At 38.2% G+C, this 25297-nt stretch overlaps 1 protein-coding gene across 1 annotated transcript in view; it reads right to left on the reverse strand.

The window, feature by feature from the left end:
* LOC308056828 (atrial natriuretic peptide receptor 2-like) overlaps nucleotides 1–25297 on the reverse strand; it is a 44872-nt gene that overhangs the window by 8545 nt on the left and 11030 nt on the right. Inside the window, exons 6-22 of the mRNA XM_080372687.1 lie at nucleotides 24701–24803; nucleotides 23036–23181; nucleotides 20361–20433; nucleotides 17946–18093; nucleotides 16416–16502; nucleotides 16004–16147; nucleotides 15022–15143; nucleotides 13225–13366; nucleotides 9600–9648; nucleotides 8570–8674; nucleotides 7514–7633; nucleotides 6545–6638; nucleotides 5668–5755; nucleotides 4789–4928; nucleotides 3490–3642; nucleotides 2518–2616; nucleotides 34–125 (exon numbers count right to left, since the gene is read on the reverse strand). Coding sequence (XP_080228813.1) covers nucleotides 34–125; nucleotides 2518–2616; nucleotides 3490–3642; nucleotides 4789–4928; nucleotides 5668–5755; nucleotides 6545–6638; nucleotides 7514–7633; nucleotides 8570–8674; nucleotides 9600–9648; nucleotides 13225–13366; nucleotides 15022–15143; nucleotides 16004–16147; nucleotides 16416–16502; nucleotides 17946–18093; nucleotides 20361–20433; nucleotides 23036–23181; nucleotides 24701–24803 — 1905 coding nt within the window. The remainder of the gene's footprint in view (nucleotides 1–33; nucleotides 126–2517; nucleotides 2617–3489; nucleotides 3643–4788; nucleotides 4929–5667; nucleotides 5756–6544; nucleotides 6639–7513; nucleotides 7634–8569; nucleotides 8675–9599; nucleotides 9649–13224; nucleotides 13367–15021; nucleotides 15144–16003; nucleotides 16148–16415; nucleotides 16503–17945; nucleotides 18094–20360; nucleotides 20434–23035; nucleotides 23182–24700; nucleotides 24804–25297) is intronic.

Raw genomic sequence — 25297 nt, forward strand, 5'->3', positions numbered from 1 at the left:
CTGAAAAGCTGAGTATAAATGTTACGTACACACCTTGACTTGTAAATTCCCGCGGCATACTAACACGTACTCTCCAATCTGCTCCAACAGCTGGTACGCACTTGAACTGCACTGTATTTTGAGAGCTGGAAAGAGACAACTGTCATCTGGTAACAATTTAAACATCTAACACAGACCCATCCCCCTCTATGTGCTAAAGACATCAAGAGTCATTAATGAAGCCCCCCTTGCTTTTTTCATGTTTTTGCTGTCATTCCTCTGTTACTTGGAATGATAGCACTCAGGCTCCAGTATCCTGATCTCTCTCTGAGAGCATCTCAGGACAAATAGGTGGCTGTCAACAAACACTGCTCTTCACATCCTGCATCTAATATTATTTGTCTACTCTTCATAGCTTCCTGGCTGGAGTTACTGATAAGCACGCTTTTCATCTTGGGAAGAATACCACATATAGTTCTACCTCCTGGTCAATAAAGAACTAGCAATTTCTTCGCAAATAGTTTTCAGCAAACTCTAAAGAAACTACCATCCTTGCTCTGCCTCCAAACCTGTAAATAAAAACATGATGAAGAGACCACATTACCATAATTCCACTATCTTTTTTTTTTTTTTTTTGGAATGTGATGTTTCCTTAGTTGAGCATTTATTGTCATGTAAACCCTGGCTGTCTTGCCTTTTCCAAATGATGGAGGAAAGACCAAGGAGGAGGACAAATAGGACAAATTCTGAATACTCCTACTTTTGCCAGAAGCAAATTTTTGCCAAAATTCCAAAAAAACCTTGGTGTGTTTTTTGGGTTTTTTTTTTTTTTTTGCCTTTAGAATTCTGCAACACAGATTAAATCATTTTGTTGCCTTGAAAAAGATCTGAGATTATAGCAGCAGAACTGGCTAAGATTTTCATACTTATTTTTCTTATAGCAGAAAATGATAGTTTTGTAATATACACCTTGGTTTTGTTTGTTTAAATGTTTTTTATTGGAAGTCTCAAAAAACCTGACACCTGTTCACCAGGAAATGAATGTTTCCACATATTGAGGTACATATCTCTGAAATATTCTTTCCAGTACATATTGGTATCTTAACTGGTCATCTAGTGATCCCATCTTGGGAACAAGACACTAGCACTCAGATTCCAGCTGATAGCAATTTTAATTTACATTGCTATTAATTAATTTATTTATTTTAAAGTTATCATCTTAGGGTTAAAACATATTAATGTAATGAGATCCTCAGGCTTATGTTGCTGGAGAAAGAAGGAGGTAGAAGAAAGACTTAAAAGATAAAAAACTCTGTCTTTGTATGTAAGTTTATAGTGTTGATGTGCCATAGGAAAACCAGACTGACATACAGAACAGAAAAGGATATGTGAAGAAAGATGGAAGCAGATTTTGAAGGCATTAGTTCTACAACAGTTCAGATGAGATGACACAGGGACCCTGAAAGGAGGAGGAGGAGGAGGAGGAGGAGGAGGAGGAAAGGAGTTTTCTGGGACACTGACAGAAAACTAAGTTATGTGTGTTCCATTCAGTCTAGCGTTTGCTTTTGAAAAATGTATAGAACAGTGAGAAGGAGTAGATCCTGGCTGATTCTCAAACCCTTAGGCTAAACCTTCACATCTGTCATGTAGGACCATTCTGCTTTTCTGGCCTGTTTTTAGTGGATCATGATAGATGTTGAAAACATCACTTTTTATCATTAAATTAAACTTGAAAACACACCTTAGATTTTGTCTAATTCAAATCAATTTACAAAGCATTGCAATGTGAGCCATAAAACTATGCAGCTTCATTTCATGAATGAAAGAAACAAAAACAAGCCATAAAGGTTGTTTGACCTTGAAGCTTTCTTCCCCACCCCACCCCCCCCCTTCTTCTTTTTTTTTATTTATTTATTTCCCCAGTTCTTGTAGATCAGGCTAAAGTATTTCAGAAGTTGAGGTTCAAATGCTCATACAGGCTAAATATGAAGCTTGCTAACTAAACATGGAGCTCTGTTATCTCCTGGGAAGAAGTGAAAGGGAGGACATCTCCATGATTTAATCTCTAGAGATTTATGTCTAATCTCTTTGCTGGAGGACATATATATATCATCTTTATGCTGCTTAAAGGCACTTACAGCTCCCATGGTGTCCTACCACCTCTTGTACTCTTCGTTAAAGAAAGTTATCAGTGAAAAAGAGGAGTCATGAGAATATTTGTCTGGGTGCCAGGAATGAATAGAAACAGTGAACATATCCACTTATCTCTTATTTTATCTGATTCATATCCTTTTTTATTGTAGAAAACTTCAAAACCATGAAAATCCCTCTCTGAGACTTGGGGAATGAGGGAACCTTGTTACAAAGATTGTAGTGAGTATCACTGGCATGATTTGCCCGTAGGCAGATTGGACCCAGAAGTCAACAGCCTCCTGAGAGGATCTGCAGTCATTTAAACAGGACAGGACTCCGCATAACATTTTTTCAGAGCTCATTAAGGGATAGTCAAAACCACATCTGCAGTTTGTTCCTTGTTACCTTCACTGGTGGATTCCATCCTGGAAGCTGTGTTCACAGTATCTCCAAATAAACAATACCGTGGCATTTTGGTCCCAACAACTCCAGCTACAACTGCCCCTGTTAAAGAAAAGAAAACAAGATATTTTGTGGTTTACCATCACATAGTCAGTCATACAGCCTCATAGCGGCTTCCTACATTACCTTTTATCTCGTTCATTAACAAGAGACTGGTTGTCAGTATTGTTTTACACAATGACAGATGGCTTCCAGAGCATGGAGGAAATTGCAAAACGGCCTCAAAGGAGAATGATGGGGGAAGTGATGATGGGACGGAGGAAGTGTGCATGAATTAAGGCATCTGCGGAATCATGTTTCAACATGACAATAGAACGTTTTGAGGAGCAGTGAGATGGGAACGCTGCCAACAGGAACTATGCATACAGTGCTCACCACACACATGGTGAACAAGACCAGGAAGTAACCTGTCCCTGCTGAAGGCAGAAAATGAGCATTTTGATTCCTTCATGTCAGCCCCATTAAAATACAGAAGATATGCTCTCTTTCTGAGACAATGTAAGCTGCTTAATTTGCAGGTGCTGAGCAATGCACATGTCCCACTCTGGCTGGCTGTCAAGAAGGAGCTGCAGCCACACATCAGTTTAGGTCAGGGAGCTGGGAGTCCGAGAGTGAAGGCTAGATCAAAGAGCCAAGAAGCAACTCACTGTTTAGAGAACAGCTGAAAAGGACAACAGACACAGAACGGCAGTCCTCACTCATATCAGCAAATACACTGGGGGTATTTAGTGTTTCCAATGTTGTATTCCACATTGTGTTCCCATTATTCCAGGTATCCAATATTCTGTTGGGATGACTTCTGCGAGGTGTTTCACCCCATGTCCAGAAATCAACTTCATTTTTAATAGAGAGGAAATGCCACTACAGGAACATTTGTTAAACCAGAGAAGGACTCTTGCAGCCCTCTCAACATACCTGAATGGATTCCTGCTCTTATCTTTAGGAGGGTGTTGGGCTTGTGTGGGATCTTAAAAGTCTTGCAGACGTCCAGAAGGTCTAAAGCCATGCTTGCAATCTCACCAGCATGAAGGATCCCATTCTCTTTGGGTACTCCTGATACCACCATATCTTAACACAACAATGCAACTGTGTTAACCTTCAGCATTACATATGCATTTACCAAAGGATGCTGCCTAAGTTAGAAAAAACAAAGCCCTTTTCCTTCATATCCTGCAGCACAGTTGTGCCTGCTGAGCAGAGAAAACCAGAAACAAATGAAGGATAGGGCAATAGCTCATATGTGTAATTACCCTACCTCTATAAAATGTTGGATTTCCTTCTTAATTTTCCATAAGATTTATTCCCTCCTGCCTTTTTCTTCCTCCCCCCTTCCACTGAGGGTTCTTGAAGTGGGACAGGTAGTGGAAAAGTGGCTTTTGTCTTTGGGTAGATATTATAAAGACAGATAATGATTCCCACTAGGCATTGTGCTATGCTTTCTGCACTGACTTCTACTGTGTAGGACAAGAGGCAGGTTTCTTCAGGATCCCTTGGGTGCATTTGTTCAGGAATTCTATGCTTCAGAATGTGCTTAACCATGCAACAGGAAAAAAAATCAGGGTTTTTTCCCACATCTTACAGAATTTCCTGTTCCATCCAAAAGTCCTGCTAAATTCTGCTAGGTGTTGGATGGAACTTAGTTTTAATCCCCAGCAGATTCCTATGGAAACAAATTGAAAGCCATTTGAAAAAAAAAAAAAAAAAAAAAAAAAAAGAGGCATCCAAGCCCTTACAGAGTATTAGGAGAGAGGTTTGTCATGGTCTTTGCAAAAAAGACAGATAATAAAGCTTATGGAATGACATCTGTGCTGTCATGTAGAAGGCAAATTTTTCAGCTGTGTTCTTGTGAAACAGACGTTGCTAACTGGGATTAATCTGTTGCCAAGGTTTAAAGTCAGACCTTACAGGTAACAGGAATCAAAAAAACCAAAATAAAATAATCAAATAAAAAAAATAAAAAGCAGTAGTTTACTCAATTTGTTTGTCTCATCCACAATATCCTTCAATTGTAGAAATTATGAAAGGTAGGCAGGAAAATGTTCCTAAATTTTGCTAGGACTTTGCTAGGACATCACCCCTAATTGTTTTGTGTTGTCTTCCCATTCATAATAAGCTTTCCAAATTTCATTCATCTCTTCTTCCTTGTCATCAAGTCAGTCCCTATCCTGATGAAATACCCATGCACCATCATTGTCCACCACTCCAGGAACTTACAGGCATCTCCTATTGTCTCCACCTTATAGACATCATAGTTATCTATGATTTCATCAAAAGTGGTGTAAAGCTTGTTCAAGAGATCTACCACTTCATAAGGTGTGCTGCTGCTGGACAGCTGAGTGAAACCAACAATGTCACTGTTAAAACACAACAGAAAGAACATACTCATCCACTGTCTTAACTGTTGCAGATTGGTGATCCTAAACACATAGCAATAATTTCTCAGTGGAACTGCCTCAACCTTCTTTTTTGCAAGTAACTTAAAGAATCATTTTGTATTCAGACATTTACTTAAACTGAAAACAGACTTCTTCCATTTAACAGGACTGACTGATCTAAGCCTTTTTGCTCACCAATGCAACAAACCATTTTCTACAGCTAGACTCCGCCATAAACTAAGTTGTCTTCAATTTTGGGTTATGTACAAATGAAAAAAGGGAACTTAATATCTGTCCATTTATGACAAGTGAAGACATGCAATTTATACGTTGCTTCATGCACACTTAACAGGTCAAAGACTAAGTCCATGTGGACTCTAAGGATAGACAATTTTCCTTCACAGCTAAATGCTGGAACCTTTACTCAGGCCTGCTTATGACACATACATGCAAATGTGTGTAACACACATAGAGTGATGTGTTGTTGTGTGTTAGAGCTCCACAGTAACCTCATTTTTAATTTAACTAATTATAAGGAAAAATGGAGAGGCATGAGAATATTGAAAGACACTGGTTTGCAGAGTCAGATGTTGCTACCTGGTATGATAAATGGCAGTTTAGATAGAAAGCTTGTACTTCATTAGGAACTTCACCCTCACTAGGATCCTAGAAGTTTCTTAGTAAGACAGTTGTAATCCTATCTTTCATTTTTGTTTACCTGAAAAAAATGGTGGCACTTAAGTAACTTTGAGCTTGTGCATGTTTTCCCTGCCTGAGATCATCTGCTACTTGCTTTGGCAACATACCTGTTGTAGAAAACAGAGCATTGTTACTCTTTTGACATGGATAAAAGCACACAAGAAAGAGAACATGTTTGTTTAGAGGTATAAAAGCAATGTTCATAAATGTGAAATATTCTGAAGGTGAAAGCACTCTTTAGCTTCAAAAATCTTCTTTGCTGTAATGTTAGAATTTACAGTAAATCTCACTGATAAAAAGTCCAGATTTTTCAGATGACCCATAACTTTCAGTACAAACAAACCAATATTTATACATTCCAAGCCAGAGTAAGGTGGGATTCTAATAGTGTGACTTGGGATATTACTAACTCCTTTTCTGTCAACTCTGTGTTACTGTTTTTTCCTGTGTTAGATTTGTTTACTACCTCTTCTCTGACTTTTTTTTATCTTTATTTCACCTATCTTGCACGTTTACAGTGCAAGTCCTTTTTCTCTCTAATGTGTTATACCTGTTCCTTTATACCTTTTTTCTTGTGGAATTCCGGAAGATACACTGCCATCAGAAGTAACGTCAGTCCAAAAGCAGTTCCCTAATGTTTATAACTATTGAGGACTGCCAAGCAAGATCAAAGTGAGAGCACTACAGATTCTGGAGCCATTCAGAGTGCATTGATTTTCAGGGGGAAAATATAAAAAGTTGCTAAATATCTTTCCAGTTTTGCAAGGAACAAGTATATTAATTCATTGCCAACTAAATGTTATCTATTAAATAATCACCTATCAAAGGGCTCCTGTTTGTAATTAGACAATCAAATTATTATTGAGAATATACAGTAGTTTTGTTATATAACTTACTATACAACAGACGATCAGTCTTCTGTTTTTCATGCATTAAATCCTGGGTTCTCTCAGAAACCAGTATCTCCAGATGTTTGCTGTATTTCTCCATCTAAATAACATAGAGAATTGCATAAAGTAATCCTTTTACTGAAACAGGTTCGTAATTGGATAGGATTTAAGCATTTGAATGATTCTGCTTTGAAAACGTTCAGATAAGCAAAGGCTCAGGTCTCAGATAACTAATTTTTTCTTACAGAATCCAAAGACCAGATTTCTCCCTAGGAAAATTTACGGTTCTGTATATAAGATAGTTGCTTACATGTAAGAGGGCAGAAGCCAATTCCAGACTTTTCAAAGTCTATGTAAACATTAGGGATCAAACCCAATGTAGACACCAAGCTGCAGATATAAATTAAAATATATTACCAAAACCAAAGGTATCTGACTCTCACTCCTTTATCAAAAGGTCACAATGCTGTTTCATAAACTATCCTGCTATGCTATGCTATGCTTTTTGCATCCTTGCTCTGTGTGAGGCAACAGCCTGTGGAGGCAGAAGCATCTTTTCTCTGCTGATGGGCTTAAGATGCTCTGCTCAGAATGCATCTGTAAACATGCCAGTTGTGGCATGCACAGATTCTATACCCCCAGTACTGTGAGAACACCACCAAGCCACTGGAAAAGGGGCATGTGGTTAACTGTGAGTGCATTAAAAAACAAACAACACTTGACTGAAGAAACAAGAATGTTGAGCCACAAAGAAGAGAAGAAAGTTAAGAAAAACTGACAGAAATGGAATGAGAAGGAAAGCTGGGTCTCAAGCAGAACTGCAGCTACAATCAGCCCACCAGGGCTGAATGAAAGACTGTGGAATTTCTTACCAAACAAGGGGTATGAGATTAAAAAACAAACCTGAAGGATAGAGGTGAAAGTTAATTGCAAGGGAGCATATTGACTTGGATTAGATTAAAAAACTAAATTTACCAGAGTCATCATCATGTCAACAGGGCTAACTTTATTAGGATTCATCTTGTACAACATTTTCTTGACTTGTTCAAATGTAGGCCTTTGGGCTGGATTATATTTTCTGCACCTTCTGATTAACTGCAGCAGGGAAAGAGAGTGAGAAAAGCAAACAGCCCTTTGTCATCCCAAGCATAGGCAGTGTTTCTAATTAATACTACTATTTTCTCAGTGCAAACCGTGCATGCAGAAACCCTATCTGCAGCTGATGAAAAGTGGCAGAGTTATACTGATTCAGGCTGAACAAAGGGTATTAGTTCATGAAACTGCTGCTGTGGGAAATCATTAATTAGATGCTCACGCTCCTTCTGCCAAACACTGCTTAAGCTCTTGTCTTGTGTTTTAAGACAGTATTATGCTGTTAGAGTCACGTACTGTCTTCAGAGAATTTGTCTGTACACAAAATTCACAGAAGATTAAAAACTCAACTACTTCTTAAGAATGTTAACTCCTGACTAACATCCAGTGCTGCTTATGAGGTTTGTTGCATTTGGGTTGCTACAAACCACCAAATGTGAATTATACAGCTCTTTAGCTGAAATAAGGATGCCACAATCTTATTCTGTTCTGATTTAATTGAACTGGAAGGAGATGTACTTTATTACTGAACACATAGATCTCATGCATGAGAATCAAACCAAACTCGTACTTTGCCTGAGATACATACTTCAGTATTTGAAAGTCCTTTGCCAGTAAGCTAAATAGATATTAATAATATAAAATATGTATGGAACTCAACACTTTATAATAAAGTGAAAATGCACAAAAATCAACTATTGAAAGCATCATTTAATACACTGACAGTTTAAGGGGACAGCTGAAACTTTCAATTTGTCAGAATGACAGTTTTTTTTATTAAGGATGTTAAAGCATTTCATTGCGCCTTGTTTGAGATATACTTCTTGATTTCTGAGTTGTTTACATTCATCAAAGTTAATATTACCATAAAACTTCTGTGACATGCCTTAAATTCACTTCAGTTGCAAACTTTTGTACACAACATTGTCTCTTACTCACCTCTATGTAATCTGTGGGACATGGGCAAGAATTCTCAGCCTTTCCTGAAATTAATTCCGCCAGAGGTGGGCACCAGGAATATTCAGCTGTATGCACATCATCTTTCTAGTGTAAAAGGTATTGGAAAATGTTGAAACAAGTGTTGTGTTTTTCATACCACCCATTGAAAATATGTTACTACAATCACAACTACTTTTATGATGTCTTCCCTACCACTTCCAGATCAGCTGAGAGTACAAGAAAAAAAATAACAAACTGGGATATAACCCAGTCTAAACTGGGTGGCTTTGTCTAAAAGCTTTTTCATGGTTAAAATAGTTTAATCTCAGTGTTTATATGAGGCAAACAGCTTTTGAAACAAATGAAAAACTGGTAAGGTATTGGGAAACTTTTGGGAAATCACAAGGCCTATACTGGTCTATTATCGTAAGCTGTCAGAAATGGAAGGATGGCAGCTTCAGATCTTCATCGTTAGAGATCTTGTTAAGCAAATTTTTGAGACAGAACATAGTTACATATCCAGAATATCTGGTTTCAATTTTAAGGTCCATTTTTTCTGTTTGCTATTTAGCACTGATCACAGGACATGTGCAAAGATGACATTTTCCTTATAGATGGCAGTTTACTTGCTCTTCTAGCACATTCTTATCACTGCAAGACTCCACTGAAAGTGCTGATGCATGGCAGGAAAGAGAAGAAACAACAGGAGAAGACAGAGGATGTTATGGCATACGTTCCCTCTCCACCCCGCTGTCATTAAGCTTTACAGAGCTAACCAACAGGCAGTTCTGGAGCTATACTGTTTTTTGTCATACACTCTTCTTCAGGGTCCTGAAGGGAATACTGGTAGATGCATGAGGAAGCCCTGATTGCATGTTCCTTTCAAACTGAACTTGCACCCACAAAATCAAGAGGAAAATGCATGCTCAAAAAACAAATCAAAGATGCAGTTACTCAAAGTTTGGTTTGTATCTTCAGCAGAAACAGCATAAAAGTCATCATGCAAGCTTCAAACTTTATCTTTACTTACTGGCATAGGGTCATTTCTTGTGGCAATTTCTAGTAAAATGATGGCATAACTGCAGAGTAAAACCAAAACAGAATCTTAATGAAATAACAGTTAACGAAGTCAGTGATTTCTTCTTTCCGTGATTTCTTATTCTTCTCCATTTTATGTCTGAAAGCCTAGTATTGCAAAAGGGAGAATGGCAACAGTGCTGCTATCTGTTACTGCTCTGTGTTTTCAGACATCTGTGACTGATCATTTCATAGCAGTCTCTTCTCACAGTTATCGGTCTCAGAGATGATGCATTTGAGTTTGGTAGACAGCAAAGCAATTTCCTCTGGAAGAATTAATGGAATCCAGAGGGGTATATGCAGGGACTTACATGATACCTACCAACTAAACATACAGGTCAGGTTTGTGCTGTAATCAAGGGGCAGAAGCAGGTTCATCAAGATCATCAGCTGGAGGATTGGCTTCTTTTCAGTATAGATCATTCTTCTGGAAAATCTCCATAAAGTCAATGATGAGACAGCGTGTCCCGAGTAGATCTTTTACAGTAAGCAGTTCTGCTCCTTCTTTCTGAATGATATTTTTATCATCATCATTTTCCTCAGATGAATCAAGGTCAAGCACATTCATCAAGGGTGAACAATGGAAAAAATGGGTTAACAACTGGGTATTCAGTCTCCTTACTGAATTCACTAGGATTTTTTGAAACAGCTATATCTATAGAAGCCAGCACCTCCTCCAGCCAGCACTCCTGATAAAGGTGCTCTTGCCTCTTTGTATATTGAAACTGTGTAATAATTAACTCCCTAGATGCATCTCTAATTGATAACATTTATTTTTACAGGAAATATTGGTTTGCAATCTGTTGTATTGCTAATGGTTGCCATGTTCTGTAAGGCATTCTGGCAGTATAATGGGGTATGTCTATCTTTCAGTCCACTCATGGACCACCACTGGCACATAAAATAATGCATATATAAACCACACTAAATAATGTAGAAATTAATCTAATGATATTTTTATGTTAATTTTGGGTTGATCTGGTAGTAGAAAGGGATACCAATCCTGGTGAGACAGCAAAACTGAAACAGATTATCAAGGAGAGTAATTAGATGATGGTAATTCAGATAAAGCAGCATTGATTTCATTCAGCCTCAGCAGCACTGGTCAAAAAGGGCCTAACACAGTAGATAGTGAAATTCACATCACGATTATAAATAAAAGGAGCCAATCTAGGATAAACTGTGACTGGAAGCAGCCTCTTCAGCTCAAACAGGAGGTGCTTTCATGCTCTGTTGTCATTTCCATTTTAGCTTTCCCATCTGACCAACACATTCCCTGGAGAACTTTAAAAGCAAGTGAATCATCTGTATGAGCACACAAAATTACAAGTTCTGCTCCTGCAGTTTCTACTAATTTTTTGTTTGGGCTGTACCTTCAGGAATTCTAATGGAATTTTTGCACAGATAAAAGCTAAGGACTTCAAGACTGGGACACTGCTCCCTGGCCAGCAAGTCCACCACATACATGCTCAGGAAGGTTTAGCACCTGCTCATATCATCAGCACAAACTATGTTAAATGCAGGTTCTGAAGAACAACTCAGTTAAAAAAAGAACCTTTCTAATGCTACAGGATACATCTCTTTCTTTCTTCCCTGGCTGCATATTGCTCTTTTCCGTTTTCTGATTTCATTTCTGACTGTTTTTTGGTTTTGACCAAGAAAGGATTAACTGCAGTACAACAAAAGAAGACCTGGATTTTGCAGACATGGGGACTGACAGCAAGATAGATTCATCAAGCTTTCACTGAATCTGTCAAAAGTTCATTGCAGTCACCTATGATACAAGCAAATCAGCTCTTAGCACTATTTTAATGGGAGTCCTTGGCAAGAAATGGCTTCAGGAGGCCAGGTTGCCTGCAAAGTCAAGTAATGATACCTAACCTGAACAGGGGTAAAGTGTGAACCAGACAAGCACCAAGGAAACATTTTCTTGAATGTGTTTTGTCTGTGGGGCAATGGTAGACTGCAATGCATAAGGCAATCCAAACATTAATGTTTAGTTGGAGGACAGCACTTTCTAGGACAAGCACACGCTGAAAAAGTGAAGACTGACAGAGGGTAAGTGACAATAGCCAGAAATACCCGTCAGTGTATTCATCACAATACAGTGATGAACTGCCTTTAGCTGAGCTATTCTGAAGCAAATTCTAAGGGCTTGTTTAAGCCTATGGATATAAATACTGTTGAGACCTTAAATTCTTGCTTACATAATCTGATAGAATGGATTACAATTAATAATGTTCTGGCAAATAGTCATACATTTCTTTACAAGGGAATAATGTGCATTAATCCAGTAAATCTTATACATAAAATCATGTCGTCAGCCAATATAATTTTTAATGAATCCTAATTGGAAAAAGGGGAAGACTTAAACAACATTCTCTGTTTCTGCCACTAATTTTTCAATATAAGCCTGACAATAGTCACCTAAGGCAGTAAACATTTGTTGTGGCCTAGTGTAGGCCAGAGGAAAACTCAGAGCTTTTGATAAAAGGCAGTAATAGCTGCACTTTGGTAAATGTTGTTGATAAACAATGCTAATAACCATGCCACCTTCTGCTCCAGTGTGCTGCATTATCAGCATTTCAATCTTTACTTCAGTTCCAGTTCTTTACATTCTGCTAGCTACCAAAGTCACCAAGAAATAGAAGACTTCTGCTGCACTGGGAATGTGGCAAGAAAAAGTAAGAGAAAAGAGCCATAAAACATCGTGTAGTACCATTCTGCGTTTCCCCCTTTCAAATGCTTTCAGCAAACTACTAGATATAAGCTGACAGCGGAAGTGTCATTGGTATGAAATAGGATACACCAAGAACACAGTGATTTTCCTACTTTATACAGAAAAGTCATGCAATAACCAAGACATGTAGGTAATTTTTTAAAAATCCTAGTTCAATGATTTTTTCATTGTATTATTACTCCCTGAAAATTCAATTGTAGTCCCACTTCTCTGAGAAGTGATTGGATAGAAGCTATCCATCACTGGCAAGTCTAAGCCTGATAGCCAAATAGGCCATTGTGAAGTGATCTTCCATAAAAGAAATGGATTTATTCACTAGTGCATCAATTCCTTTTCCTACCACTATTTTTTTCCCCCTGAAAACCAAACATTGTCACTGTGTGTAAGCATAACAATAATGTATTGACACTAATTACAGAATTATGGGATGCAGATGTGCATTATGACATCCTGGAAAATTGATGCTATTAACTTTTAAGGTAGTACCATTATTGAAAATAATCTACTTTTTCATAAGAAACAGCAACAAAAATGGATTACTAGATAATAGCAGATATGTATACCTTTTTTATTTACCAGTCCAGAGTAACTCCTTATAAATCATTAGACGAACTCTGCATTTACATAATGTCAGTGAATTCAGTATTTGTTTATCTACCGTGAAAGAAAAGATCCTCTACTATTCATGCTGTTCTGTATTCCAGGGTCAATCCTTTTCAAAATACAGTCAAACATATACCTGGGGTGACCACAGAATTACACTGAGCCTAAATGTGATGAAAGAATATCCAGCTTGATATGAGATTATTAAGTGCAAGGAACAGGAAAAGTTAACTACCTGTAGACGTCTGTCATAGAATTGGGTTCAAAGTCTGAAAGGGAATGGATTTCAGGAGCTGTGTAAATCGGTATCAAATGCTGCTGGTGTGAGCTTGATTCCTCAGGAGAATCTTCTTTTCTGTATGACTGCAAACCGTAATCTACCATGGAATAAAACAGGAATTAAACTATTTAGTGGGTACTTCTCTGAAACATGTGCATTAGTAGACAGCACAACTAGTCTAAAGGAATTAATTTTCCCTATTTGAAGTACACATCTTAGTTTAAAAATAGTGTGTATCTGGTGGTCTTGTCCCCCTAAAGCTATTGCAAATATAGGATCTGGAAACCAAATATTTGAGTGACAATGTATGGCAACAGGGAAGTTGAACTACATGACCCCTTCCAATCAGAATTATTTCATGATTTTATAAAATTATATCCAGAGACCAGGCTCACTTCAGTGCAAGAGTTAGCATGCAAGTGCAGTTTTCTGTTTCAGTCATCCCCTGATCCTTATCTATGGTGGCAGGTTGCTAGAATAATTACAAGTTAGATAGGCTAGAACTACTGAAAGATGGTGGGCTTTGCTTGCACCCCCCTAGCTTCAGAATAAAGGCAGTATAAATGTGAAACATCTTTGCAGCTATACTTTTAGCCTAACATAGAAGAGATCCTCAGCCTGTGATTCAGCAATGGAGAGGAGGGAAAAAACAGCTCACTTTTCATTCTGATATAAAGAGCACTCTGTTGAGTGTATGGGACAGGATGCATGTCTGATTTTGTCTGGAGTGACCTCTAATTAAGATGGTCCTAGGGCTTCATCCTTTATGTTGGAGGTCATCGGAGCTTTTCAAATAGCTCCCACATGGGTTATTTGTGGGATTTGTTTAACGTTATTGCATCCAGATAAACCAAATGAATTCAAATGAATATTTGAAGTCTCTACAATGCTACCAGTTAAATTCTGAACAATGTCACAGAGTTCTCATTTAATTCATAGGAGCTGTGCTAAGGTGAGACAGTTAATGTAATCAAACTACCTCCATTTTTTTGTGCTTTTCTCCAGAACAGGCTCTAAGCAAAGTAGGCAGTTCTGAAGGCAGCAGGACACTACATGAGTTGGAGCAGCAGGCACGACCCTGTGTAGGAGCCTTAGTCATAGGACGAACCATTGAAAGTCAAATCTTTTGCTGCTTTTTCTAAGATGGCTACAGGTTAAAGAGCGTGATAACTTCTTTAGGGAGGAAGTAGAAGAGATGATCAATGTTTTCATTCCCTTTGCTAGCTGCAAACTGAACCAGACCCTCCAGTGGTTTTCCTGTCCTCACAGGCTGCCTTCCTGCACCAGGAGCAGCCCAGCCCTGTAAGTCTGTCTCTGGGAGAATGTGATTCAGTTTCGTGTACAGGACTGAAAAGGTCTGAGTTGAGTCTGCTTTTCTCCATGAAACTACCTTGTGTTTGCCAGTCAGTCAGCATTATTACATGTCGATACAGCACTGTCCATGGCTCAGGTTTTCTCTTTGTATCAAAACTGAGAATGAGATGGAGTTTCTGCTCAGACTGGTGTTGGTAGACTCCATCATTTGTGGGATCAGTTGTGTGCATCCATGGCATATATTAAATGACTTGACCTGATAATGTAACATGAAACTTGCTTCAGCACAGGACACTTCTAGTGAGGGCTGATATAGTCAGCATTTCCACATGAAGTGTCAGCATGGAGGTGCTTGTGAGGACCGTTGAGTGTAAAATCTATATGCATTAGTGAGTTAGCTGGACAGTTTTGAAATTCTGTTTCTTATCTTCTCTTTACCTGCAATTTTACAAACCCATCGGTCATCTATCACACAGTTACTAGACTTCAACCGTCCATGATACATTTTGTGGTGGTGAAGATAGGCCATTCCTTGTGCAATATCAATAGCAAAAGAAAACCTGAAAGACAAAAATCAGTGAGCTAGCATTTCAATGAAATGTTCACTTCAGTGTGGCTCCAAAGCCTGCTGAAGTTGACAGAAAGTCTATGACCGCGATAGCTTTCAGTTTGTGTCCTCATGCCCATTTTTCCAAAGCACTTAAGGTGGTTTTCTGGAAGCCCATAACTTCTTTTCAGCCGTCTGAGTCCACAGGCCTTTAACCTCTTTTAAGACAGTTGAGTTTCTCTTTGAAATTCTCAGTACCTTTGTATCATTGAGAGTGCTTTCAAATGTTTACAAGAGAATCATTTTTTATTAACTTTCTCACTTTACTTGGAAGGCTTCCTCCATTACAATCTTTTTCTTTGCTGAAGACAAACATAAATCAGAAGTAGAAGGAGTGTGCCAAGAAGATTATTCTCAGAAAAACAGTGTCATTGCCTTTGTGGCAGTTTCATTGACAATGTGAGCCCATTTTCTGTATTGTAAATATAATAAAGCATTTTTAGGTATGCTGGTCATTTCACCAATGTATCTTTGCAAAGGGAGATGCAGTGATTTTTAATTAAATGAGGATGCCTAAGATATTTGGGGGAAAAAATGAAGTTGGGAAGAAAAGTTTAAAACCAGTTCTGCAGTGTAACTAGAGGTGGGTTGAAAAGTCATTGGCTTAGAATGACCAGTACTAAATATATGATTGCTCAAAAACCCAGAAGACAAGTTGGGCTGGATATTTGAATTTACTTTTTTTCTTCTTCATTCTCTCCATATCACAGTGCAGGCCTCTCTATCCTAGAACTTAATCTAAAATTAACATTTTTTCCTAAACAGCACATAGCACAGTTGTTGTCATTCACCTTTTCAAAAGTTTTTTTATACCTGAAGCCCCAGTTCAAAGGTATGTCTTCATTGAGGAGAACATCACTCAGGCTGCCTTTGGGGCAGTACTCTGTCACAATGGCAACATTTGGCACTTCTATACAACCTCCAATGAATTTGCAGAGATTGGGATGGTCAAGTTCCCTGTGAAAATCAACAGAAATCACAGCACACCAGCACTTATCATGGATGTCTGTCTTGTTTTTTGTAGGGTAAATGGAAAACCAAGTGCTTTTTTTTCACAGTGTAGAGAGAAAAGTAAAACAAGCATACAGAAATTCTGATCTCCTGTCAAAGCAAAGGTTGAAAGAAAGAGGAATATGAATTTACAGTCACATTTGGACAGATCGTAACCCCTAAAGAACCAGTGTAAAAATGGAACAACAGTCACTTCTTAGGTTTTACTTCTTACCTCACTTGCTTTACTTCTTTACGTATAGATTTGGAGAGTGTGAATGCCTTCTTCATTATTTTCTTTATGGCCACGGTTCTACCATCGCTGAAACAGAATGAAATGCTGTTCACAGAGTGTTAGGCCAACTTCGTAAGCCAGTCAGACTACAAAAGTGGACTGGATTTTTTTTCTACAGCGGACAGCTTCATGTCTCTGGAGATGAGGCACAGAATTTAAGTGTGTCCGTATGTGGGTGTAAATCTGAATCTGAGTACAGGACAAGTGACAGGGCCCTCTTTCTGTGATAAGGGAAGCATTAGTGATTATACTCAAGCATCCCTGATCTGCAGATGACATTTAGAATGTAAGAGTGTTAGAGTCAAGAGACAGTTGGATGGTGGAGTAGCAGAAAAGGATGTGTCAAAGCTAGTGAAAATGTTCAGCAACATCCTTGCTATCTGTTCCTTCTGCCTGATGTTTTGGAGATCCACCACTGATACTTAACATCTTTTTGTTCTCATGGGATGAAGCATTCTCAGTAATGAAGTAGATGGGTTTGATGGACACCAAAGCAATTTTTTCTTGGAAGGATAAAGGAAGCCAATGGAGGTATATGCAGGAAATTTAAGTGATACTGACTATATAAATACAGAGTGCACAGTCTGTGGTATAGCAGATGTAGGTGCTTTGCCAATGAGACTGAATGCTCCATTCTTACACCTTTCATCCTAGATGAATGCATTTGACCTTGATTCATCTGAGGAAGATGACGATGATGAAAATGTCATCATTCAGAAAGAAGCAGTAAAAATGCTCACTGTAAAAGATCTAAGCTGGATGCAGTGTCTCATCAGTGAAGTGACTGATTTTCCAGAACAGTGATCTATGCTGAAAAGGCAGCTGCTCCCCCAGCCGATGATCCTAAGTTCCTCTATCCTGCAAAGCACAGATCCTGCCCTGTGTATTCAAATGGTAGGTATTAACTCCACCTTTGCACGTTTCCTCCCCTACCCCTTAATTATATTATTTTTATGGGAAAAATTTCTTTCTGGATAGCAGGATATGACTATATTGTTTGCCCATATAGTTACAGGATATGTATGTTTATAATGTGACCCAGAGGTGAAATGTTCTATATCTTCAGTCACATCAGCTGGTTTAAGGACAAGATTTCTAATGTGCTACTGTATAGGATGCTATTCTTTAGTGAGAAGAACCTAGCCATGCTTTGCCTGCGTTTTAGAAAAAGGAATGCATTAAAGCCTTGCTTTGAAACATATCTGAACAGCAAGGATCATTTGTTAACAGATGCAAGACACATTATGCAGCCACAGCCTTTTAACAAGTCTCCAAGACAAAAGGGAGAAATGACAACTGAAACAGAAGCCTGGCACGTAAAATATTCCACAGCCAGTATGTGTGCATAAGTCGGAACAATGATATTAACTTACTGGATTTGGCCTGACAAAAGAAGTGGCAAGAACCAGAAAGCAAGGTGGAACTGTATCACAGTAGGTACTGCAGTAAATGAGAAATATATTGACTTACTATCTCCCAGTCTGGGTGAAGTACTGTTTCCTGGACACGTTAGCAGCCGCTGTGCAGGAGCTCAGAGTAGTAATACAGCTGGCATTGGAGTCACTGGGCGCTGTGGGAGCACTCATCATGCTTCCTGTTGCTCTCCGTACTATGTGATCTAAATGGGATGTGGGATCAGAAAAGGCGCTGAAGATGCATATTATTGTCAAAGCAGAGACTTCAGAGGAAGGCAAATATAGGGAAATCCCCAAATCTTTGCACCTCAACTGGTCTTCTTAAGATAGAAAGCTATTGCTTGGAATGTGACTGCTGCATAAAAAGTAAAAAAGTTCCAGAGGTGATTCATTGCCAGAGATCTCTCCCGCTAATGCTCAGGATGTGATGCCAGTTTCACTTTCTGCTGTTGGGATGATTAGCCCTTGCTGCTACTTAGATGTCAAGGACATAACACAGCGAAGCAGAGCAAGCCCTGTGCTGTACTTTGACAAGTCTATTTGGAGCTTCTAGAAGACTGTAAGTTACAGGGATGTGGGAAGTGATTCTGACACCAGAGGGAAGTCAGAGAACAGCAACAATCCAGTCAGACAGAAAAAAGATCAGTGATCTCAACATACGTTTTTTAATCTCTGTTGACCATCTCAAGGTAACAAAATGGATTTTAAAACTAATTTAGTGAATTACACGTATCATTTCACCATCTCCAATTAAAACCCAGATTTAGCCGATTAGTCTCAGCATCACTGAAACCTCTCAGCTCTCTCTGGTGTCAGTATCCAATAAGGTGTTGCTGAGGAAGTTCAGTATCTCACCTTCCGTCAGGACTGCCTGTTCCCACAGCATAATACTATCCATATGCAGTTCAAAATTGCGCTGACATTTGGAGTCTTTCTACAGCATTCCACCAGAAATATGTTACAGATCCCTGAGACAGCTTTGAGAATAAGAGTGTGCATGTGTGTGTGTGTACACACATACACACACACAAATATATGTATGGCGCAATGCACCAATAAAGAAGTTATCTTGCAAAAATAAAGCTAATTTTTCACAGTGCAGGCTACATACTGTGGGTACACCGCTACTGATGAGTTTCCATTTAGATAACTGTGCATTTCAGGTCGCTATGGCTGTCTTTGAACAGTTCTGCCCAGAGAGACATACCGTTTCCAAAACTCATCATATTACCAGTCCTCATTACTCTTAAGTTGTTAAATATCACTGCTAGGCCTTAAAAAGTATCGATGCTTCATAGGCTCCTCTCCAAGAAAACTACTTCTTTCATCTTGGATTTTTCAAATTAATTTTTGATCTGTTATATTTTGATGATGGTTCTAATTTTCCTCAGTCTCTTTCTGTTGTTTCTACTCCCATGTGATGTTTATGACCTCTTCTAATTCACTATCAGCTGAGAATTTGCTCATGTTACTTTTTGCTATACTGAAAGACACTTTTCCTTGAGTGTTCTGTTTCTGTTTTCACAAATCTGGACTGAAATTTAGTTTGGTTTATGTACTCAAATTCTAAGCTAACATCTCTTCTGTACAGCTATGAAAATATCATATCAAAACTACACAGAAATTGCTGTTGAAGTCCAAGATTGAAAGCATCTCTACTATGTATTAACACAAGAATGTCTTGACATTTCTACTAGCAACATAATGATGTAACGCAGATACAGCAGACATCTTTCTAGCAATTCCTCACAAAGACAGAAAGTGAGAGTGTGCGTCAGCACAGAACTATCAACTTCAGCAGATTTCTACAAATTTACCCTTTCTGAAGATCTAGGCATTGTTTCCCTTCTGAATGTTAAAACAATGAACAGCAAAGCAAATAATCTATACCTATTTTAAGTGCAGCATAGTAGAGCATATATTAACATCTGGATTTATTCTGAACACACTTAATTAGAACCAATGAAATCATATTTTATATCCAGAAGGTAAAAAAAAAAAATAAAAATACAATGGCCATAATGAATTACTTTTTGCAGCAAGTCTGTCACAGATAGCATACACTGAGAGAAATTAGTATCTCATTAGGTCCCTCATTATATTTGTGCAAGTCCAGGGCAACTTAGTGAGACCAATTATACAGAATGATACATCCACTGAAGCAACTGTAATTTATTTTGTCCAAGTCCAGAGGTTATCTGTTTATTTTGGGATAGGCCTGTCTTTTTTAATTGACAAATCACCATAAAAAAGAAGGAAACTATTTAGAATAACTTCGACCTCTAAAGTTTCAATAAACAAAAATATCAGTGATGAGCTCAGAGAGGTTACAGGGGTGAAACTACAGATCTGTCACAAATTGGTTCACTTTTAGGAAGATCCTTAAAACACAAAGATGTACTTATGATTGAACTTGTTTTCAAAATTATTAAGAAAATTGATCATAGTATCAAAATGACAAGTTACTAACCTTGTTTTATGCAGGTGAAGTCTATAATCCAGCTTTCATCCCAAAACATCTTTTGTTTCTGGTATTGAAACCACTACAAAGATAAATCAAATTCATTCCTGATGTAGCCCTACTATCTTTGAAGGAATTAAACCAGAGATTATTTTTTTCAAAGATGAAAGTTTATAAGAATCCAAACAAAATCTGATGTTTAAGTATCCAATATATACTTTATGAGTAACATGAGAACCAAGAATATTAATAAAAAGCTTAGAAGAAAACAGCATCCAATATTAAAAACTGTCCAGTCTATACCCTAGGATCTAACTACATGTCACATTTTGCATTGGCTACAAATTCTCCATTATTGTCAATACTTCTTACACATTTACATCTCAGCCTGGACATCAGATGAGTGGCTTACATCACCTTGTGCCATGGAAATGTCCTGTGCTATGTAAGTGCACGACAAGAACACACCGCATCCCAACCCCAAGATAAGGAGGAGTACATCTTATATCCTGTAACAGAATTAGCCACCCATCCACAAATGAGGTCATATTATGTCAAATACTCTAGCATAAAGAACATTAGATAGGAATTCTGTAGCTACTTTGAAAAGGTGGCGTCAATCTAATAGCTGATTTTCTGTAGAGATGACATGCAAAACTAACATAGAAAGTGTAAACACATGCTTTCAAAAGAGGAGCAGCAGATTATACAGCTGTTATAGCTGCAGTCACTGCCAAAATGTCAAACCAAAGCAGCATTTTATCATCATTATACCATTTTCTAGAGTGTGGAATTTAGTATTAGGAATTATGCATCCACTGAAACAGGTAACAAAACCCAAGATAACACACAAGGAGCATGGTATGGAGTTTCTGCCAATAGTTTAGTAGAAATTTATGACAAACATAGAGGTCACTGACTCAAAATTAGGTAATCCCATTTATTTCAAAAGGTTTCTGAGAAAAGACATCTACATTTTATCTTGCAAAGGTATGACTGAGCAAAGGCATTTTGGCTAGAAGTGACCACTAGGCTTATTACAAACAGTGGTATCAAAGGAATCCTCTCCAACAGTTGAGTGACTGAAGAAGATATTAGTTTCCCAGATGGTTGTTTTTACATGATATTAATTACTGAATCGGATAAAAGGATCTTTCTTATCTTGTTTACTCATCACCTAACTAAAACATGAAAAAAAGAAGATGCTACTGCAGAAGTTAGCAGGAATAAGTACACAGAAATGCAAGAAGATAAAAACCCCAACTTCAAAACCTACATACAAAAAAATATCAGAAATAATAGGTAAATATTGCTATAAACCCTTTAGATAAACCTATGCAAGGCCAAGAAACTCCATTGCTCTTTCTAAAATGCCGATTGTTTAAAACTGTATGAACTCCTCATCTGTCCAATTACACATTTCTATCAGATCACATGGTTTTTACAGGACAGTTACTATAAACACATTGTCAAAACTGCCCTATGGATTATAAATGCTCGAATAGTTTTCAACAGTGCTTCTGTTCCTAAGTCACAAAGCCACACAGAGGGGCACAGAGCAGAGAAAAACCCTAATTGTGATTCAGCCCTCCCGTAGTACCTATTTGGTGGGCCACCAGCCTTCTGCTCATTCCCTTTCACTGCCCTTGCATACCTCAGATGCTCACTGCAACTGCAATATAAGATGGAAAGAGAAGGAATCCCCGAGGAAGGAGTAGTGTATAAATTTACAGGCTCTATAAGCCAAACCCCCAATAAATTATGCTATGTGCATAGTCAATATAATGACTCTACAACTGCCATATTCACCCACTAAATCCTTGTTATGAGATTCAGAAATGTGTTTTTTGCAAGATGCAGACACATAAGGAATGTAGATCCTTTTTCCCCAAAGCACTGTGAGCTGATAAGCCATTATTGCGTGCTCTTTATACAGACATTTTCATACAATCGTATCCAAAACTACTTCTCCCATATTCATATACTCCTCTCTCCTCACTCCTTTTTTGTTTTTTCTTCATGAGCCTGTTATAATAATTGATAACTGTTATGCAAAATTAATCACTTTGAACTGAACCAAACCAGTTCAGTTACACTAAGAAAATGAGCCTATTAAAAAACCCCAATCAAATAAAATCCAAAACAAAACAAAAAGCAGGAAAAAAAAAGAAAGATCCTCTTTCGTTATTTCTTTTGAGAATATCCTGAGTTGAAAGTTTTCCATTAGAAGTTGTATTTGGACTTTGAGATTTAATGGCCTCTGGTGGAACTAATCCCTTTATGAATTTACCTAATTTATTTTTTAATTTATGCCTCTGGTTCCATAGTGTTTTGAAGCAGTGAATTTCATAACAGAGTTTTATTCTGAGTGAAAAATGCTCTTATTTTATTGGCACACCCTCGTTCCCTCTTGTGAAAAACCTCTTCTTACTTTACTATTATATATCCATCCCTCTGTTACATTCTTTTTCAGTCTTCTCTCTTACAGGATGAAAATTCCAAGCCCAACGAGCTTCCCCTCATAAAGAAGCCAAAAAGGTTTTTCCCTTCCTTCTGCTTTCTTCCATAGTACACAGGTTCTGGATGCAGGAGAAAAACTATCTCTCTACTAAGAGAGAGCTCCACTCTAAGCAAACCATGGAAGTAAGAAAAAGGAAACAGAAGACGAGAGAAAGGATACTTACCATGACTGCCAAAATGAAGCCAGTGCAGACTAAACAAACTGGTAAGGCAATTGCTATCCTAGCATCAGCAGACAGTGGGCATTCCCCGCAGTCTGCTGGACAGGTAGAGCAGCCTTCTTCTTCCTCACAAAAGCCATCTCCACAGACTGATTAGAAAAGAAAACACGTATCAGAACACTTTAAGTTAGTGTCATCCATCCACAAGGTTGTATTCAGATTTAAACACAGGTTCCTTGAGCTGGGAAACCTCAGAGTACCAAAAAGAATAAACTTTGAAGAATCCAGAGATAGCACCCCAGCAGCTGAAAGAATAACCTGAAATTTTAAAATGATACAGGATCTCTTTGATCAGATTAAATTGTTAATGACCTCAGAGACTTTGACATGTTTGGTGTATAAATCATTTCATCACTACTCTGTTTCTCATTGTCCATCTGTTTTTTCTGAGACTTAAAGTTCCTCAAGGCAGTCATTGTCTTTTATATTCTTTGTACTTGATCCAGCCCTCGAGATCCCCAGAAGATGATGACCCTTCCTCAGCAGCAGCAGCAGACACTGGATACTACAGAATGAAACCCTGCAACCCATACTTCAAGTATTTCTTTTTCTCCAAGGTCTTATGAAAATAGACCCTTATCAGATGTGATTAAAAACAAAAGCCCTAGAGAACAAAACTCTTTCTCCCTTGTCTTGAGTGGTGTTTCAATTTTACCTGTATGACTAAACTAATATCATGCTCTACTTCAGCCTTCTGAGAAGAGCTGAAGGTATCGTTCTGTCACTATGTAATAATTCACTGCTCGGTTGTAACTCTGCCTCAGTCGATCTATTTCCAGCATAACATCAGGATAATCACTAAGTCGCTTTCTGCCTCAGGGGTAGAGCAGCATTTTAAATTTATTTTCTAATAAATTGTAAGTTTACTGGAAAACTCAGCTGCAGCTGTCTTGAAATGAATAGCAAATTCGATAGCTAAATACTTCCATCCACACTGGAGTTGCTTTGGTTCTTTGTTTTTTCCATAACATTAGGAAATATATTCTCAAACTTCCAGAAGAGTACTGTGATGACATTCCTATTCTACCCAATATTTTTCTTCAGCTTGTGTGGTTAATTTCTTAAATAAAGTCCACTTTTAAGTTTTACATTGCTAAGAGAATTCTTATGGTTATTTCTGCTTCCCTGCATACAGCTATACCAAAGTGAATGAAAGATCGATGCCTTTCAGAGGACTCAATTTTAATGTGAACAAGGGAAACAAATTGGGTTCCTATGTTTCCTATGTGCCTAAGGCTAGTGTGCTCCCCTTCAGATGAAGAGTGTCCAGATCCTCAAAACATACTAGATGGAAGAATATTTTCACATCCCCATCAACTGCAGACAAGCTTTGTAGTACCTGAAGCCACTCATCATGGTAGTTGACTTTACCTGTTTGATGAGTGGCTTCCAACTGTTCTAGGTTCAAACACAGGTTAGAAGCTCAGACACTTTTTCAGATGTTTAGTGTTGTGTGAAGAAGAATTTTAGAAATAATTTTGTGTATTTTAAATGGTAAGAGGGAGTGGTAGGAGTCTCTTTTGCTCTTGGTAACCATGCATGAATGATAAAAGCATTGAGATTTGCCATCAATAAGCAATTCCCTCACATCTTCATTTTATATCATACCTATTGCAGGAAGGACTGTGGTTTTTGCTTCCAGAGCAACTTGCATTCTCCCAACTCTGATGTGTGCGATGAGAGAAGTCACACCCACGTGAACTAAAACAACCTGTCAAACAAGTGAACAAAGCAGCAAGTGTCAAAACTTCGCCTGCATATAGTAGGTTATTATAAAAACAATTGCCTGATTGCGGTGTTTTGCAAAAGTATGTGTGCATTTTTTCAGATTCAGGAAGGAGGTATCCTTGGCTGGGGAGACAAACAGAAACAGGAGAGAGAATGTCTGTGGGAAAGGCAGGCCTGATTCCCCTTCTGGTGTGTGTTCTTTTCGCCAAGCAGGGTGATCAGCCTATGCATGCTGCCATGTTTGCTTCCTTGTTACTTCTGCTGGGTCGAAGCCTGCTAACGGCCATATTAACCTGTGACACATTCCAGACACATGCACATAACAATGTATGTGCAATATATTGTTAGCGTAGGCCTCAAACAGACAGATTAGGCTGTTCTCTTCTCTCCCATGCCCATTACTTCTATTACCTACCTATGCAGTAGTAGCGTGTAAAGCTGTTACTTACATGTTGTCAGTCAGGAATTCATATTATC

Source organism: Falco punctatus (assembly GCF_963210335.1).
Source record: "Falco punctatus genome assembly, chromosome: Z".
Lineage (NCBI taxonomy): Eukaryota > Metazoa > Chordata > Aves > Falconiformes > Falconidae > Falco > Falco punctatus.